General features: G+C 37.4%; 2 protein-coding genes across 7 annotated transcripts in view; both read left to right on the top strand.

Moving 5' to 3' along the window:
- Positions 1 to 4,482: 4,482 nt before the first annotated feature.
- aktip (akt interacting protein) lies at positions 4,483 to 9,495 on the top strand. 6 transcript variants are annotated; one of them, XM_055037045.1, is made up of 11 exons: positions 4,483 to 4,651; positions 4,899 to 4,970; positions 5,320 to 5,445; positions 6,185 to 6,393; positions 6,473 to 6,537; positions 6,699 to 6,799; positions 6,937 to 7,025; positions 7,194 to 7,292; positions 7,530 to 7,637; positions 7,767 to 7,827; positions 7,965 to 9,495. In XM_055037045.1, the coding sequence occupies exons 3-11, from the start codon at positions 5,398 to 5,400 to the stop codon at positions 8,070 to 8,072; spliced, it is 888 nt and encodes a 295-aa protein (XP_054893020.1). In that variant the 5' UTR covers positions 4,483 to 4,651; positions 4,899 to 4,970; positions 5,320 to 5,397; the 3' UTR covers positions 8,073 to 9,495. The 6 variants fall into 6 exon arrangements, with proteins under 6 accessions (XP_054893020.1, XP_054893018.1, XP_054893022.1 ...); XM_055037044.1 differs by lacking the exon at positions 4,483 to 4,651 and adding an exon at positions 4,723 to 4,798; XM_055037043.1 differs by lacking the exon at positions 4,899 to 4,970 and having other exon boundaries at positions 5,323 to 5,445.
- A 3,117-nt stretch (positions 9,496 to 12,612) lies between these two features.
- chd9 (chromodomain helicase DNA binding protein 9) overlaps positions 12,613 to 19,041 on the top strand; it is an 84,688-nt gene continuing 78,259 nt past the window's right edge. The window contains 1 exon segment of the mRNA XM_055037131.1: positions 12,613 to 12,877. The gene's annotated coding sequence lies outside the window, so the exon portion shown is untranslated.

Below are 19,041 nucleotides of genomic sequence, written 5' to 3'. Positions count from 1 at the left end.
GGTGTTATTAAATGAGATTGCTTCATCTTAATATAATATATTTCCAGGGCCTGCGAATGTGGCTTGGAGCTGATATTCAAATTCAATAACATGGCCTGTACTTAGTGCATGGCACTAATAAATGCCAATGTATGATGCATATGAAGACGGGGCTCAGCGTGGAAGAGGTGGAGGGTAATAATAAGGCTGCGAATGTCCTTCAGAGGTGAGACATGCCGCTCTCCGTGCCTGTGTTCCACAATTCATATACCTGGAGAAGGCAGGTGACCTACACACAGCTGAAGAGAGAAGAGACAGATGTTCATATTTTCTGGTATTTTATTAACTAGACAAGACAAATCCCTGGCCACTGTATACACTAGCTGTGGTATAACACACAGGAGAGAACAGTGTAAATCACACTTGTGCTGCTAACCTTTAACCCTAGCTCAATGGACACAGAGCAGACTGAAGAATCATCTCCACCATTTGGTGCTGTGAAGAGAATAATACATAAACAGGTAAAGTACAATAGCTTGGTTGCGATGTGTGACCTCTTGACCTCTGTGGGGTTAGAATTTCCCATCTTCCCTTTTTCCCCCCTATTTTATCAGTGGAACTCAAGAACTACTCTCGCAAAGGTTGCAGCTTAGAAAGCTTAGCAGCAGCAGCGAGTGACCTTTTCTTTTATTGCGAATCTTTCAGTTTCATCATTATTATAAAGTGAGATCCATGCATATGATCAGTACAATGGATTTCTTTTTCATTAGTTGTGTAAAATCCCAGTCAGTGAATGGAGGGGTAGTCGTAGCCACCAGCCAGTCTTGGTTTCCCCCACCGTTCCCTCTCCTCCCACTTTCTGCTCCTCCTCCACCTCCTTCTTCCTCCACTGGTGGGATCTGACAGTTGGAATTAATATGCGAAGAGCTTTCTTTCTCCGTATGTTGGCTGAGGCTTTCCAGGTAACTTTATCAGGGGTAACATTATCGAGAGCTTTGCCGAGAGCTTCTTCATCATGCTCATATCCGAGCCTGCCCAACACTTGTCACTGTCAATCACAAGGTGATAATACATCAGCGACTCTCTCATTTGGTTTAATAAAATCTCCAGGCTTATTTGAACTGCAGTCATTACAGCAAATAATTGCCTCACATTAGTTTCTAGCCAGGTCTTAGCCTCAGGGATAAAAAAGGCTATTGCTATATAAAGGCTTCACTTGATGGTTTTTTTTAACCTTTACTCCCCAGTGATTCATATTTCTAAAATGAAAATTACATTTGAATCTAGATTTTGCTTCCTTTATCCAAACTAATGTTGTTATTACATATTATTTGGAAGTGGAGTCATCTGTTTTCACTTTTTTTTATCTATGTGCTGTCAAGATAGATTTCAGCAAGGATTGCCAATTGTAATATTTAACTGTCATTTAAACCAAATTGTAAATCTGAATCAGCAGGCTGAAAATTCTCTGAAGAAATCGCCTGACAGCAGGGAACATATTTCATCTTAAATTTGAATTCTGGCACCAGCTGCAGGTGAAGCAGCTGGAATTTGTACTAAACCCAGAGTGTATAAATCTCTCATAATGGACCAATCAAATAATAAAATGTACCATTACATTTCAGCAAGTACACAATTTTAAAAAAGACTCAATGACAATGCCTACTTTTAAATGAGTGTTTTATATTACCAATTTCCTGAAATAAAACTGGTTTTATTTCAGAAAACCAGAAGATATTTTTTGCATTTTAATTTTTTAGTTCTGTTTTGGCAGAATTGACACAATGTTAATCAATAACATTAGATTAATTAGATTGTTAATTATACAGATAAGATGTTTTGCCCAAACATCTTATCTGTATTATTTTACTGTGTTGGATGTACATTCCTACCATCTTTCTCCCGAGGTAAGCTATATCTCTCTTGCCATGAGCTCTGTTAAGGGTCATTTTTTAGGCTAATTTCTGCGTTGACTAAGTCGTTCTGAGGTCTTTAAGAAAAATCCCCACATGTTTTCTTTCCAGGCGCCATGAAATTTTTTACTTGACTCTTAAAAAACTGTATGTTACTGCCTGTGCAAATACAAATAATGTATGGTTTCTAATAAAACTAGAATGCTCAGAAATGTTGTTGTTTATTTAGTATCAAATAAATGATTAGGGAGTTAAACATGACAATTCATATTCAAAAGTATCATCAATGTAATAAATAAGTAATAAAATATATCAAAAACTTTAGGTGAAATGTACTATAATGTACGATAATGAAACATTCATTATGGTATTTTTTAAATTATTTAATTATTCATGTGTGTTGCACTGCACTATAAAATGATTTAAACTGTCATTGTGGCTTGTTAAATAGATCCTTACATCTGATTGGCTGACCAACTATCTCTGATTAGAGAGTAACTGTAATGGTTAGTGTGGACAGATAAAATAACATAACTTACGAATTACTTCAGCAAACAATTATAAAATAACTTTGAAAAATTTGTTGCTTAACTTAAGATGTTATTTGAAAAAATATATACTACTTAAGTGTTTTTATAAAAATTTTAGATTATAATTAAAATTATGTTTAAACAATTCAGAAATGATTTATTTATTGTGTTGTAGCACTCCTGAACTTGGTGGCATTTGATCTTCTTAAAGAAAGAAAAAAAACTTGTCTTGAGAGTAAAAGCTGAATCCACATTTTCTAGTTCAAAGAGGTCACATATTCAAGAAGACAATCTAATCTTCAAACTTTAATTACAGTCATTACTGTATTTGTTTAACCAAACAAGGTCGCAATAATTGATTAGATAAAGAATCAATGGCAAAAACAAAAGTCTCATTACAGAAGCAGTGTTGTGGACACTTGCACTCTTGTTTAGGTCAGATAGTTCATCCCAATGTCACTGAAGGCAAAGCAGGCAGGAACTCATTTGTTCTGAGGTGATTTTTGATTTGTGCATGTCAAAAAAGTGATGGTGACCTTGCACTGCCAATAAAGGAGACAGATACTAATTACCTTTGTCAGTGAAGTGCACTTGGGACAATACACAATCAGATAACAATAATCGAGTCAATAATTTGTATTTACTCTGAAACTTGGACAATGTCATTTCTCCCAATTAGTGCAATCATCCATGCATTAAATTAGTTTTTTCTTGCTCACCAGAAAACTAATTAGGGGTAATTGTTAGGAAATCAATCAATCAACAGAATGAACTTCCAATGAAGCGTGGTCAAAACTAAAGAAATGTGTGACACATATGGTTTGGATGCACCCTGACCTCTGGGGACTTGGCTTGGTAGACCTAAACAACCATAGAGAAGTGTGTAACTAAAGTGGTTTAGGGTACATATTAATATGGATTCAGAGATTTATTCAAATAATTGGATGCTTTAGATTGCATTCTGATTATTTGTCAGCATAATAATATTATTATCTAACCAGGTATATCTCATTGAGAATAAGACTCTGTTTTTCAAGAGCAGCAGCAGCACAACAGCAATTCCAAACCAGTAATTCAAATCATTGCCTTTGCAAAAGTATTTTGAACTTGTACATTTTGTCAGGTTACAAATACAAACCCCTTTGAATTTTTATTAAGTTCACTTGTGATAAACTAACATATATTTGTCCATAATTGAGAAGTGAAAGGAAAATAATAAATGATTCTCCAATCCAAAAACTACGGAATGGATTTGTATTCTGTCTGTTTGCGGTAACACTTTGAGGAATCATTAATCAAGGCAAACAAGATTTTCTGTACTACCCAACATTGATGATGTAGAAATAATAAAAATAAAAAATTATAAAAATTCCCCATCATCTTTTTATCAGCTCTGACCAACTTACCTTCCTTGAAACAAAGCCCATAGCATAATGTTGTCACCACCCTGTTTGACTGTGTGTATTTAGGAAGATATTATGATTCTCTTATAAACGCCAATCTTTGGATGTCAGCTTGCATAGACATGCTTATCATAGAAAATTTGAAGTTTCGGAATCCTACCTTAAATGTCTCTGCAACTTTATTGTTGACTCACATAGTGTGTCCCTTGGTTCTAATGAAGTTTGTTTTCTAAAATTCTCCACCAACCTGGAGTCTTAATAGAAAAAAATATCTAGAAATGTGTTAAATTTCCCTCCCGACCCCACTAGGGACAAAGGTGTAAGGAAAATGGATGGATGGATGGATGGATGGATGGATGGATGGATGGATGGATGGATGACGGACGGACGGATGGACGGACGGAGGATGGATGGATGGATGGATGGATGGACGGACGGACGGACGGATGGACGGATGGATGGATGGATGGATGGAGCTCGATTCTTCCATTTGATTGCTTATCTGACGTCTCTACACGTACAGCATAAAAAGAGACTCTCCCTTTAAAGCTAAAAATGGTCTCGCTTTGTGACAGAAGCTTCAACAAATCAGCTGCTAAGGCGTTATTCTCCTCGACCAATGGAAATTTAATTCACACAACAAGAACCGCCCCTCGTTAAGTTAGATTGAGCTCCGGTGTGTCCCAGTATCTCTAAGTTATCAACATTGATTAGCCAGACGGTATGACACCTAACGGAGTGGCAAGACTCAGCACATTTTAAAGTGGGGAACAACTTTTTAGAAAATCGGTTTTAAGCGGATTTCTACACGTTTGAAGCTTACACGGTAAGCCACATCACTACGCTGTTTACGTACGGCAGCTGAAATTAAAGGACCAGTCGAGTTAGCAACGTCAAAACAAGCTCTGAAGCTAATGCTACAGATGGGGCTTAAGTCGACGAAAACAAAAATTTGACAGCAGACAACGCATGTGTATGCACTTTATCTACTGTACCATTACATCTGGTGATTTTATAAATCTTTATATTCGGGTGTCAGCTGAAATTAAACTCATTATTGTTACCAATTGCAGGTCAATATCGCTCGCTAACGAAGCGCTGCATCTCTGGGCTAAATTACACCAGAACTCGCTGTTCTTTTAAAAGTATGTTTACTTTGCATTGTATATTGTTTTCATGGCTTGCCATTGGCCGAGTCGTCATGTCATATTTTATAAACCCACACATTAATTCAGCAAGTAAAACACAAGTAAACTCCTACGTTAGCTAAAGCTAAGCTAGCCCAAACAAGCCGTTCTTTTAGCTCATTCTCTTATTGATTTTCTTATTTATGCCTTGTTCACCTGCTTATCAATGTATTCCAGTGTTCGCTGTCAGTTGAATTGCTTGTGTGCTTGCTATATCGTAAGAGTCTGTTCAAATGTAATCAGGTTAGCTGTTTTTGTGACCTCAGCTGCAGAAGCAATCCTCTAATGTGCCGTGTTTCCACAACAGCAGCAGCGGATGGCCCTCTCTGTGGTTGGTGTGGGACCTGCTGATGCAAGAACACCAATCTGAACCTATGACTGAGTGATGAACCTAAACCCCTTCTGGAGCATGTCTGCCAACACTAGTCGCAAGGTAAATTGTTGACCCGCCCCCTCCAAGTATTTACATTATTAAGAAGTCTTTCTTGGGGCAAGACGGAACAGAAGTGTGTATCAAGTGTTGGAAGGGCAGCAGCATATTCTGTTTCAAATAGACTGAAAAAAATTTACTCTTGATTAAAAGACTTCAAACCAAAGTAGTGATATGATTAAATGTTTTGTTGTTTTAAGTTGTAGCTGCTTGAAATCTCAGTACACTGAAAGCTGGCCCAAAAGTAGTCACATAAACCAACTCTTTCTTTTAAAGGAGTCCTTTGTTTAATTCAGTTCTGCAGATTTCATAGACATTTCCGTAGGAAAATGTTTGGCCACCATTTTCTGAATGGGTGTGTCTTAATTTTTTGGTTAGTCATGCAAATGTTTCTTTATTCTGGTGTAATGGATGAAACTTTGAGTAATTTCATTGGTATGTTTATTTGTAGCACTCTTAGTGTATGCCAACAGTGTTTTTAGGATTTTAAAGACTCATTATTACACTGCTCCTCTGATCTGCGTTGTGCTTCTTGTGTACACTGATGTAGTGAAGCAATTTCATAAATATACTGTAACTGGATATGCTGATATCTGTAACCAATTTTCTGATGAATATTGAGCCAAACAACTGCCTCATGTAAATGTGCATCTAAAACATTTTCCTCCTTTTGTCCTCCTGTGTAATTGACAACAAATCTTCACTTGTTGCTGTGATCCTCTTTGTCCCCAAAACAAACCAGCAGAAAGCTGACGAGGAGCAAAGTGGGCACACAGACCAGAGAGCCAGCCCAGCCAGGACTCACTTTGGCAAAAAGGTCCTTCCGCCCATTCCTAAGAATGCAACCCCCATTACTAAACCTCCATCAATGGGCAGTGCAGCCCACCCAGCCAATGGCACACATGCCTCCTACGGCCCTTTTTACCTGGAGTACTCTCTGCTGGCAGAGTTGTGAGTATTTTTCCATCCTAAGAATAAAAAGTCTTAAGTTTATCTTTACTGATTAAATCTGTTGTAATGTGACCTACAGCACACTTGTGATTAAGCAGAAACTCCCTGGGATTTATGTCCAGCCATCCTACAAGTCAGCACTAAGTAAGCATCAATGAAATGACCGCTACATTTTAATAACCTGAATGTTGATCTTATGCTTTATGTGAAATATTTATATTTCATTTTTCCTGCATTGATACACTTCAACTAGAAACACAATAAGTAACACTTCTTGAAGGCAGTTTCTTTCTCCCATTGTTTAGTGTGGTTTGGGGTCATTTTCATCAGGCATGGTTTGTATCAAGATGGTGTCTTCAAATTCACTGTGTATATTCCAGACAACTATCCAGACGGGGAGTGTCCTGTAAGTATTTTTAATTTTACTTTAGATTGCTTGTAATTAAAGAGCCTTTTAGATGTACTTAGCTTGAGAAATGTGTGTTCCCCTAAACCTGTAATCTTGGGGACAAATTTTAAAGTTTCTTTTTTTTTTAATTTCAGAAATTGGTATTCGACATCCCAGTCTTCCACCCTCTTGTCGACCCAGTATCTGGAGAGCTGGATGTCAGAAGAGCTTTCACCAAATGGAGGTATGTTGTTTTCCTCTCTGGAATGCAAACAATTTTACATTCTCATCATCAGATTGTTTATGTGGAGTAGACTCCCTCTCAGAGCAGCTTGTTTTAAACTTGTAAATTGCAGTCAACTTGTGGGTTTACAGTCAACACTTTGTAAACATAAATCTAATCTTTCTTTAGACGGAATCACAACCACATCTGGCAAGTCTTGATGTATGCACGTACAGTTTTTTACAAGATCAACACAACGGAGCCACTAAACCCAGAAGCAGCAGTTCTGTGAGTTTGAGGCAATTTTTCTCTAATGTTTAACATGACTTTTTATTTAAAAAATCTTTTAAGATTCAATAATTTCTCTACATTTTTATAGATTCCTTTAGATAACTGTTGTAATTACCTATTTGAAAAGGAAAAAAAAGCTGGTGTTTTGATCGTGAAGACTTTAAGATCCCTAGAAAATGGTATTTTCAATTGCTTACAAATGGAAATCCACATTTTTTCATATTTGTCCTCCAGGTATGAAAAAGATGTGCAGCTATTCAAAAGCAAAGTGGTGGACAGTGTGAAACTATGCAACAGTCATCTTTTTGACCAGCCTAAGATAGATGATCCTTACGCAATAAGGTTTGTCCCCATTGACATTCCTGTGCTGACCACAGAAAAACACACCCTGCATACCTGTTAGTTTGGAAGAATCTTTGACGGTGAATAGTTGCACTCTGAAATTGCGTCATTCTTCTCCATTGGTTTTAGTTTCTCTCCATGGAACCCAGCAGTGCATGAAGAGGCAAAGGAGAGGATGTTCACATACAAGGTAAGTTGCATGAATATCTTGAAATCTGCTGAACTTTACTCAGTTACGGTTTGGATAAAATGTTTGCATGGAATTTGTTCAGCTGATGTGTAACTGCAATGTCTTTTTTTTTTTTTTTCTGCTCTTTTACCTTTTAGAGACGACCTGAGGAACATCACAGAGGAACACAGGTGTCAGGGTTATCCTGGGTAAAGCCTGGTTCAACCCAACCTTTCAGCAAAGAAGATGGTCCTCCTCAGAGCTGAGACTGCGCTGTGTGCCCTGGCCACTAGATGGAGACAAAGGTTAACTGCTACACCGTTGGTTTTCCTCAGCTGTTTGTGTAGTGGACTCTTGAAAAGGTTGGGAGATCTTAATTTTTATCTCCACTTTATTGCTCAGCTTTAAAAGCTCTTTAGGCTGCTCTTGACACAGCTGTAGAACAAGGAAGAATAGTTTTGTATCACATGTAAATTGAAAATGACAAATGGATGTCTAAGCTACGTCATTCAGGCTGTGATGCAATCAAAGTGCATTGTCTGTCTCATTCATTTTCTGCTCCATGCACATTTAGTTAGACAGGGAGATAAAGTCCCAAACAGGGGTCAGATGTATGAACAAAGCACTTTGTATACATATGGAAAGCATAGTAGATGACCTAATTAAAACTACTTATGAAATTGGCTTAGGACTGTATTTGCTAGGCTTATTTTCCTTTTCAAAACAGCAGAGTGACTGAAACTAATTCAGGTTTTTTTTTTCCAATATCCACTGAGTTAGTGTTTTTAATTTGTCTTCAGATCGCATTGTCCTGTGTGTTTTAGAAGCATCCTTGCTTTATCACCTGATTCTAAGGGCTTAATTCTGCAGAACTCTGCTGTGTTACTGTAACTTTACATTATGTGAGCTGAAGTTTAGTACATGTAGAACATTGTGAGCTGAAGACTAAAGATTAGGAATGCTGCTCTACAGCTTAACATGATTTGGGTGTTTTTTTTGTTTTTGTTTTATTAGACAACAGTTTTTACTTTGGTTGTTTTATGTAACTTCTATTATGTGTAAAGCAGAGCAGCCAAGTATAATTTTAAATAAGATGCTACATAAATAAGTTTGTTTCATTTTGTTGGATTTTAATGATTTTTGAATGCTTTACATACCTTTTGGCTATTGGTTATTAATGATCAATGTAGATAAGTTTCCATTCTAAAGTTCTGTCTAGTTTCCTTAAGTTTGAGATCCCATAAACTCCTGTCTGCAAGATTTTGTCACAAGATTTGAGGGAAACTATTTTTATAAGGTTCATTTGCTTCCATCTGGGCAGCACAGAGTTTATTTGAAGCATATGTTGATACTAATTTACCAAGATGTTGACGCAAATCTGGCGTTTTCTTTATTATGGTTTTGGTTTTTCTCAAGACTGGTTTGGATTGATGCTGAAGTTCTCTCCAAATGTAACTCTTGACTGGTTTGCTTGAAGTTGTTTCCAAGGATTTACATTAGAACAGTTTAAATGGTGGTCAAACCTGTATGAGTAGTAATTACTTGTCACTGTATAAAATTCAGAGAAAAGTCTCTGTGCAATCTGGACTTTAAATTTATTTGCATTGTTGTGGTTTGAATGGTTCCCTAACCTCAACATAAATGTACTTTTTTTTATTCTGAAACCAATAAAAATGATTTTTAAAGCCATTCTGTGTTCAGTTATTGATGTTTAAATTGGGAAATTAACCAGAAAAATGTAAATCTTCCATCACCATTTGTATGTAACTTTTTTTTTTTTTTTCAACAAAATGAGAAAGCCTTTTCTATTTTAGTCACTAAATAAAAGGTTACAGCAGCAATTTACCTTGGCTAATTTAACCATTGTGTCCACTAGAAGGATCTGGCGCTGACTTTTCAAGTTTTATTGAAGGTAAACCTAAGAGATAAAACCTAAAAACAAATCTAGAAGAATTAGAACTTTTGTATTGTTTTGGATGGTGATGCTGTGGTATAGAATAAGCTCCAGTAGCAGTCAGTCTTGCAGCAAATCTAAAGAGGCCTCTGACTGAAGATGGTTGCATGAAAGTGATTGTAATGGATTCTAACTCTGGTTGAATGGTTGGACATTCCCATCATGTCTATGAATAGATGAATGCTTCACCTTCAAGAAAAATTGTTGCCAAGGTCCAAACTGGTGCAACTCCATGATTCTCTTCCTGGAAATTGACATGCTAACAGTTCAATTTCCAAGCAGCAGAGAAAATATTTCACAACATTCTGGATTACATCCACCAGTAGTTAGACATCACTGTTAATCCACCTCATTTGCTTCTGCCACTCTTAATTTTTGGCAGTACGGTTAGAAGGCCAGACAGAGAAATGTTGGCGTCAGGGATATGATTCTTGCCCACTGTGACTGACGGAGGACATAGCTTGAACTTCCTATTTCTCTCTCTACTCTTGGTTCCTGTTCTGTATCCATAAAGTCTCCTATTCAACTCCTCTTGGATTGGGGTCTTTGTTCAGATATTGTTTTAGGTTTTGAGATGCTGATCAGCTGTTCCTTGTAAAAACATCTTGTTGCTATGGTTATGTGTCATAACTACCCAATTGACGTCAAAACTCAATTGGGTAGTTATTGAGTTTAAAAAGTGTTAAACATTTTTTATTTTGTCCACATTTCTCTATTTGTTGACGTCATCCTGATGAGATACTCTAATCCTAAATGTGTTTTCATTATCTGGAAGCAGAATGTCTTTAAACAGAACTAAAGACCTGAAAACGTGCCTAAGTTTTCAAGTCTTAAATTGAATTTTCAGTGTTATTCAATGTATATTCATCCATATATAGATGGCGTGAATACTTGCCATCTTAAGAGGACAAAAATACATTAAAAAAAATTAACTGTGGCTCAGAGTTTTAGAGAAATACAGCCATGTGGATCAGACATGACAGGACAGGGTATTCTTTTAAACCAAACAGTGCAGATAAAGCACTGTTTGGTTTATCTGTGCCTATGCTCAGACTCTGGCATGCACAGAGAAGATGGTTCTCTCAATGCATATTGTTCAGAACGTTGCCCAGATAATGACGTGCGTCAGTGGAGTATCTATTTAGGGCAGGAAATAACTGTGAAATAAAAGCACCATTTTAATCTTGTTAGACGTCACTGTAATGCATAAAAACTAAGACTAAATGTTCATGCAGCCCTTTCCATTTTGGAAATGGTCGTGGTACCTGAGCATCTACCCCCTGTGTTGATTCTTCAAATAAATGTCCAGGGAAAAGTCAGACAACTCGCATCTTAATTAAATAAATGTGCATAGTTTTTTAAACTTAACAGTTCCTCTATCTGAGTGTTTCCACAGTTCCTGCTCCCATGTGACTGACTGATTTCTCTCTTTGTTTTATCATCAATATAATTATTTGTTTTCAGTCGTTACTGAGCCATTTTAAAGTGCCATGTCTGTCCTTTTGTTTTTGACCTTTGCAAAGCACTTAGCGATGTACCGGACTGTATTCAAACAGTTTTGATATATTGATCAAAAGGAAATTTAGAATTTAATTTGGAAAGGCAAACAATCTAAGTTGCTTAAGGTCCAGTGCAAAATTTCCACAACAGTAATAGTTTGAGAAGATCGAGCTTCTGCTGGCATCACCATTTTATCAAATCCAAAATCAACACAGCTTTCAAGTAGGCAGGGCAGTCAGAAGGAGGGAAGCTGTTTAGGAAATCTATAGTAACTGATGCCCTGGAAATTCAATACAAGGTATTTGAGATGAGGCAAGCAGAGCGGCAAAACAAATCAGATGGAAAAGGTCAAAGAGGTTCATAAACATAATTACAGGCAGCCGTAGCTCATGACTGTGGTAGAGAATTTGTCAAGCTAACAATCTGGTTGAACATACTGTAACTTATGGTAACTTAAATCTGACAAATCTGTTGGTGTTTACTGACGCCAGAAAACACACATAATTATTTCTCTGTGGCACTGTACTTGGTGGTGGCGTGCAAAGTATCAATACACCCAAACCTTCTTACATTTTGTCAGTTTAAAACCTTAAATATCTACGTATTTATAATAAACAACTCAGGTGGGAGAATCTGTTAGCGAGGCTCTCAACAAATCTGACCTCCATGGACGACTGGTAAAAGAAATCCATATAAAGTGGGCCATAAATAATAACAAGAAAGCAGCAAACAGGTGAAAGAAGATGCTCCGATTAGATGAGCCTAACATGGAATTTGTGGAGGAAATCCAACACTGGAGAAAATCCTGGAGACATTCTCTCAACATGATAGCAGAATTATGCACTGGGTCGGCTTTTCTTTCATCATTTCATGTAAAGCACCTTTGAGAACCATATGGAGGGAGGTCAGAAGACCTTTTGGATTGTTATCGTGTAATTTTGCTTCGTTTCAAAATGAATCCTGAAATGAAGATCATTTTAACCACACGTGCATCGCTTGTGGTTTTTGATTGATCAAAAACCACAAAAAATATCCAGCTGAAGTATGTGAAAAACTTTCAGTGTGCTTTTCAAGCTGTTGCATTTTTGACATCCATATTTATACAGACTGCCGTGTGCTTGTCAACATTCACGTGACCACCACTAGAGGTCAGCATGCACCCACAGTGAGGATGGTGGGTTTCACTTCTGTCACGTTCGCATTTAGAAGCCACTCCGGTCCATGTGCGAAAGTAAAACCTCTCCGGATTGGCTGTGGCATGGACGCGGCCATCTTATGCACTCTGTCAACACAGTGACTATCCAGCTGATAACATGATTTAATCAGCCGATCTCAGAGGGACAGCCGATGGCGCACAGTCCGCTCAGGTACACACACGCAGGAAACCGGAGCTATATTTTACTTTAAACTGGGTTACTTTAGCAGATCGCAGCCTGTCCAATCACAGAGAGAGTCACTAATATGCAAATGCGCTGTTATCGCCGTCACGTCAGCAGCACCAGAGCCGCTGCGCCGTGGTCGCCAGCAGGAGTACAACTAACAACACAGCTCCAACTTCGCCCGGTAACACTCTGCCAACACTGACGCCTGGAGTTGCGCTTTAGGGGTTACTTCCAGGTAAGAAATAACACCTGTTTTTCATTGTTGTGGCAGGCTGAATTGGGACTCGAACGGTAGTGTTTCATTCAGGCTCGGAGCTGTCAAATATCGGACAGTCAGTTGGTGAGGGTCGGCTCAGCTGTCTGATGACACACCGCCTATCTGAGCCTGTATCCTCCTGCGAGACACGACGCCGTCGAGCGGCCAAAACTTAAAAGTTTCCTTTCAGACTAACTCGAATAAACGAGCCTCACTTAAAGAGTTTGTTTGGTAACCAGAAATAAGCCTTTAAAGTAGTTCTTCTGGCTGGGTGGTTCTGGTGGTGGTCCTGAACTGACAGCGACCAGCCAGAATGTGAACGTTGTGTAAACGCAAGCAGGATTAAAACGTCGATAGTTTCTTCACAATTCAATGGAAACGAAAGTCGAACTAGTTATTATCTCGGGCACCATCACGGGCGACCTCTCCATCCATCCATCTTCGGCCTCCAGCAGCACCTCCTCTCCCCCTCCTCCACCATGTCCTCCGTGGAAAAACGTCACGACACCTTTTGAATCCAAAGTGAAGGTTTGGCCACGTGCGACGCCCCCCTCCGGACGGCTCGAGGCTGGGAGTTTACGTTGTTTAAAGCCAATATCCCACGTGCATCGCGTGTCGTTTTTGCTCGGTTGTGCTTTAAAAGTAGCGCAACACATTGGCGCTTCGTTGGCTCGTCAAACAGCGAGCTCAGAGGCGCTGAAGCCATTTCTGCAGGAATTTCAAATGGATGCTGCTCACCCCAGAGTGCAGGTCTGGTTTGTTAATAAATAATTTAAAAGAGCTTACTAAATGGGACTTGTTGCTACTTTTACATAGGGGGTACAAAAGTTTCGAAATTAAACCTTGCTTTCTGGAGCAGCAATTCTCCTGCTTACTTTTTTAAAATTTAATTAAATTTTTTAAATGGCTAGCTCTGCACACGTTAATCCCAGGATTATATTCCCAAAGTCGCAGTTTAAACGGATTGACTTGCGCAGAAGTTGCCATTGTAGCCCTTCAGATTTATTTGCTGTTTCAGGGCCCAGTTTTTAAGGGGTCAAATTTGTGTTTTTGTGCTGCACGTGGGTGGACGTCATGATTATGAAGGAAACAGCTGGAAACCCACAAGGAGGAACAGAGTCTGTCTGAAGCCAGTTGGGAGGCATTTAATTCAGTAATGAGTGGACATATTAGTTTTAGTCTGTTGAGTACATGGGCAATATGACATTCGTGTGTTACATTGTCATTCTAGAGATTTACTTTTATTTGTTTGGCTGGGTTTAATGAAAACATTAACACTTTTAGGTGCAGTTTGTGACATGCTATGATGGTTTGTCTTATTCATTTTGCTGTTTTATTTAAAATGATTAATTAGGAAAGTACCCTCCCAGAATCTTTCTGGAGCAAAGACAACTGATCAGATTTATCATACCTTACAAAAGTTTTCATGCCATTTGAAGGTTTCCCTCCCTTTTTTTTTTTGTCAGACTAGAACCACACACCACTTTTTTCTCTTTTGAGGTTTGTCTCCTGGCTGTGAATATCTGAAAATAGATTTTTTTTTCTTTGCCCATTCTTTCAAAATGGCTCGAACTCAGTTAAAATAAATTGACAGAAACAATTTGAATCTTGCCCCAGCGTCTGACTGAGCCTTACCACATAAGTATGGTTTGATTTCAACTAGGGCACAGTCATACTTGTGGCATATGTGATAATATTGGTGAATGTTGCAAAAAAGTTTCTTTCCAATTTGGTTTCATAGCAAATGCCGAACTCCAGATAATCAGTTTTTTTAGTGCCTGTAAAAAAAAATTCTAATGCAACTTATAATTGCCATCTCAACAACAATCTGCTGTTTTGACATTGTACTTTCATGACTTTATAACCTTACCACCACTTTACCTTCTAAAACGTATGCTGCCTTAAACGACAAGTGTCACCTTATACATCAGCAATAAAGAGCTTGAATGCATTCTCTTTAAAGATTTAGCTAACATTTATTGCAGACCTGGCAGTTCTTCTGTAAATGTACTGTGAACAGTAATTTGGTTCACAATATATTTGGTTTGATGTACATCCCTTGTTAAAAAAGGGCTAATTATAGAAATTTAAAAAATCCATGTTTTTGAGTTCTATCTCATGTTAAAATGTTGTTACTTTATGGAAAACATTCCTGGATGGTTGCTTTGATTCTTTATTCATGTTTGAGAAATCATTGAAGCCTCTGTGGCAGACACAGTTTTATGGTGACATGCAGCATTAGTTTTCCACCAGCCATGACATTGGGCACATAAACCAAAAAGTTCATTTTCTGTCTGACATTTTTCCACATGCTTCAAACTGCAGGCTGGTATTTTGACGGTCTGGCAGTCCTGCCAAGTCAAAAAAATGCTCTTAAAAATTCAGAGCTTGGCATATTGTTTTAGAAATTCTCCCAAACTCTGTCCCTGAGATGTCTGCTGTGTTTCTTGACTTTCATGATGCTGTATGTTCACTAATGTTATCTAACAAGCTTATGAAGCTTTCACTGAACAGCTGCATTTATACAGACAGGTGGAGTCTGTTTTACTAATTATGTAACTACTCAAGACAGCTGGTTTCACTAAATTTAGTAGATTGTCTTCAGAGTAAAGCATAACGCTCCTTTTATTATGGCAATTGTCCACTATTGACTGCTCTATTACATATAACTCTATATTTGTAATGGTTCACAGTACATGCCACAGGGATACAAAGGTCAAGAAGTATGATTACTTGTGTTGTTTCTTTTTCATATTTGTATTTTTTCTTATTTCTCTCTGTTTATTTGTGTCTTTATGCTCAAATTGAATCCTCATAAGTGTATGAGATTGGAGAAAATCTTCATATTAGATATTGTGTGGTAAATCCATCTTAAACTGTTTTCTCGCCATCATGGACTTTTTTTTATTAGAATGTCAATGATAATGGTTGACATCATCACTGACCTAAGACTGACCAAAATATTTTTCAAAAAAATTACCTGGAAATACTTTCCAATGTGGGATAATCTATTTTGCTAGTGCTAATTAACTTCTTTAGGGTTGCGGTCAAAAGGGCACACATATTGAATCTCTATTGATTGTTTTGGGACAAACCCAGAAGTGTCATCACAAATGGTCAATAGACATGAATCTGCCTTTTTTCCATCATTATTTAAGTACATTAGCAAAAGAAAATTAACCTTTAAGCTACTCCCAGATGGAAAAACACTGAGGCAGTGGCTAGCTTGTGTCTGCTGTTTTAGAAAGTAAACAGCTTGAGACAAATCATAAAACCTTATCAAAATGTTACGGGGGACTTAGCATTTCATTCTTATTGTTACTCTGATCACAACGCAACAAGGTTACCAAGCAAGAAGAAAGTTGTGTGAAATTAAAAGCCAAAAACAGGAATGACTTAATGTTTGCTGTAAGTCTGTAGTGGAAGGTGAATGTGATGTTGACCCTGTTGGTGTGACACTTTGCTTTGAGAGGAAACATATTTCCTTTCAAACTTGCTCATGTCCCTAAATGTATATTCGGTTTCTACTCAAGTCTAAAATGTTTTTAAGTAAATTAAATTACTCATAAAAAAAATCTGAGTGGACAATTAGACTTAAAGTAAATTATAGAAATTTTAAAAATTTAGGGTTGTTTATTCATTAAATTTTTTTATGAATGAAAAATGCTTTGTGTATGATGAGCTACTGACTGAACAAAGTAGAGTTTTGCATTTTTTTCTTTGTTTATTTGACCAGGAAACAAACTTCCTAGAAGGCAAGAACTACTTTCCATTAATCTAGTTGTGGGGCATGCTTACTAGCAGTAGGTTAAATTGAGTTCTGATTAATTATCCTGTGATGTTTTAAAGACTGATTGCAGTTTCCTTGGAAAATTCAGATTTTTATTTCAACCCTCTGATATGTCAATCCAGATTTATATCTATTCTCTATTTAACACTGTAGTTTAAATTTATACTGGATAAACATATTTTCTTCATAGGGAAATATTTGCTTTTTAGTAAGTGTTAATTTAAAAAAGCAATATGGTACTTTGCTCTTATATTTCAGAGGAAATCTTTTAGTGCTTCAGCGTCACAAGACTGTGACATTTATCCAACCAATATCTGACTAAGTTTGTTCTTTATCTTCTTTAGAAAGCAGACGACATCTCCTTAATCTTTTGATCCCTAATTGCTTTCCATCCACGCTTTGAAATATAGAAATATATAATACAAAAAGGATGAAACTGTTGACACAGTGTCTGCTGTAGTACGGAAAAGACTCAACCTGAGATATCTGTAATGTTTTTTTAATCTGATTTTACAACAAGGTAACTATACATTTTAAAATGCTTATGTAGAGTTTCATTCAAAGGTTTTACATATAGTCATTGTGGAAATTAGTTATCATTAATATTGGACTTTAATTTTTGAATTTATACTGCTTTTTTTCTTGGGTTAAATGATTATAGGACATATAACTTTAGTGATTTCCAGAAGAAAATTACTTAAATGTGCTCCTTTTTTTTTTGTGGATTTTTTTTCTCTTTGGTTCAAATGAAATCAAATTTATACATGACACTCAATATTTCATTAAGCTTTCTTACACCCCATTTACACTCTTTTTTTGTCATCATTAGAATATTTCTGGCATAATCTTGGCTGAATAGTTATGTTAAATTATCAACTAAATGGATAGGTTTGCTGGCACACATCTGGCTTCGAAGCATAGTCTAGAAACTAGATTAGTGAACAACACAAAATTGGTTGAAATTGTTGAACAACCCATTAAATCCAAATTTATCCATCTAACCCGAAATGCCACTCTTGGATAAAACAGTAATAATGATCAGGATATTGAAGACTAAGTCCGTAAGGACTGAAGGCCATTATAAACTGGTTAACTGCTGATGTTGGTGTCTATATGAAAGTGAGTTGTACATCAACACGGACAGTAAGGGCGTTGACCTTGAATGACTTGCCTGCTCCAAAACAAACACTTCACAAGTTTGTAAATGCTTTCTGTAGTAAGTCTTACAATTGAGACAAAGCAAAGATTTAGATGATTACCCACAATAACAAGAAGTGTGTTTGGAGGACCAGAGGTGAGATTTTCAAACCTAACCACACTGAACTAACTGTAAAGCTTGTTGGTAGCACCTTCTTGGTGAGGGTTTGTTCTGCAACCAGTGGCACTACATGATGACTTCTGTGCATCATGGATGTCTTTTTTCAATGGAGTAGAAAAAGTCCTGTCATTTCTGTAAGAAGACTACCACTAATTTTCTAGAGTATTGTTTATATTTTCACCCGCTTCACACATCTAGAGTTGAAATTTTTATTTGCAAAGTGGCTCAAAATCTGATTATCAGTAGATTATCTACATCTATGAACACCTATGTTCAGGTTTTCTACATGTTCTCAATTAGACTTAGGTCCGGTCTTTGACTGGTCCACTCTAACAAATCAATATTTTGACGTATAAGTTTTCACTGCAGCTCTGGGTGTATTTGTATCCTCTGTGGTTGGCCTGTTTTTGCTCCATCCACCTATCTCTCCTGTGTGTTCCCTGGTCTCCATGATGCTGTTTGTTGTTGTTCTCTAACAGACCTCTGAGGCCTTTACAGATCAACTGTGTGAAAATCGCTGAATGCAAATGCATGGCACACTTTCTGGGTTATTATTGGTAAAAAAAAAAAAAAAAAAAAAAGCTTTCTGTGTTGCTGTTGTAATATGACTAAAAGGTTTTTATGTTTATATGTTTAGTGTGATTAAAATGTTTAATATATTTAAACAAAGCCATTCTTAAAGCTTCATGTTAAACATTTAAAGGGAATATGTCTGTATCTAGGCTTCAGAGTGCAAGTCAGCACGTAATGACTGACCTGGGAAAGCTTCTGTCATCTTCCGCTGGTCTGTGGTTGCAGAGCACTTGCATGCATGTGCTTAGAGGGCCTCTTCAGCCTCTGCCCTTTGCTGCTGAAATTCTATCAGCTGTCTGCACCTCCCACACATTCTGCAGTAGCAGAGCAGGCAGCTTCAAGCCTTTCATAGGTGGGGGGTTGACGTGAGTTTGTGTGTGCATATCTGTGTGTGTTTTTGTGAAAGGGGTGGGGGTACAGGAAGAGGCACCTGCTGGTGAATGGTTTACACCAGCTGCTTTG

The sequence above is a fragment of the Poeciliopsis prolifica genome, unplaced genomic scaffold, assembly GCF_027474105.1.
Source record: "Poeciliopsis prolifica strain line A6 unplaced genomic scaffold, Auburn_PproV2 SCAFFOLD011, whole genome shotgun sequence".
Taxonomy (NCBI): Eukaryota; Metazoa; Chordata; class Actinopteri; order Cyprinodontiformes; family Poeciliidae; genus Poeciliopsis; species Poeciliopsis prolifica.
Note: the sequence above shows the minus strand (reverse complement) of the source record. Positions and strands in the feature narration are given on the sequence as shown.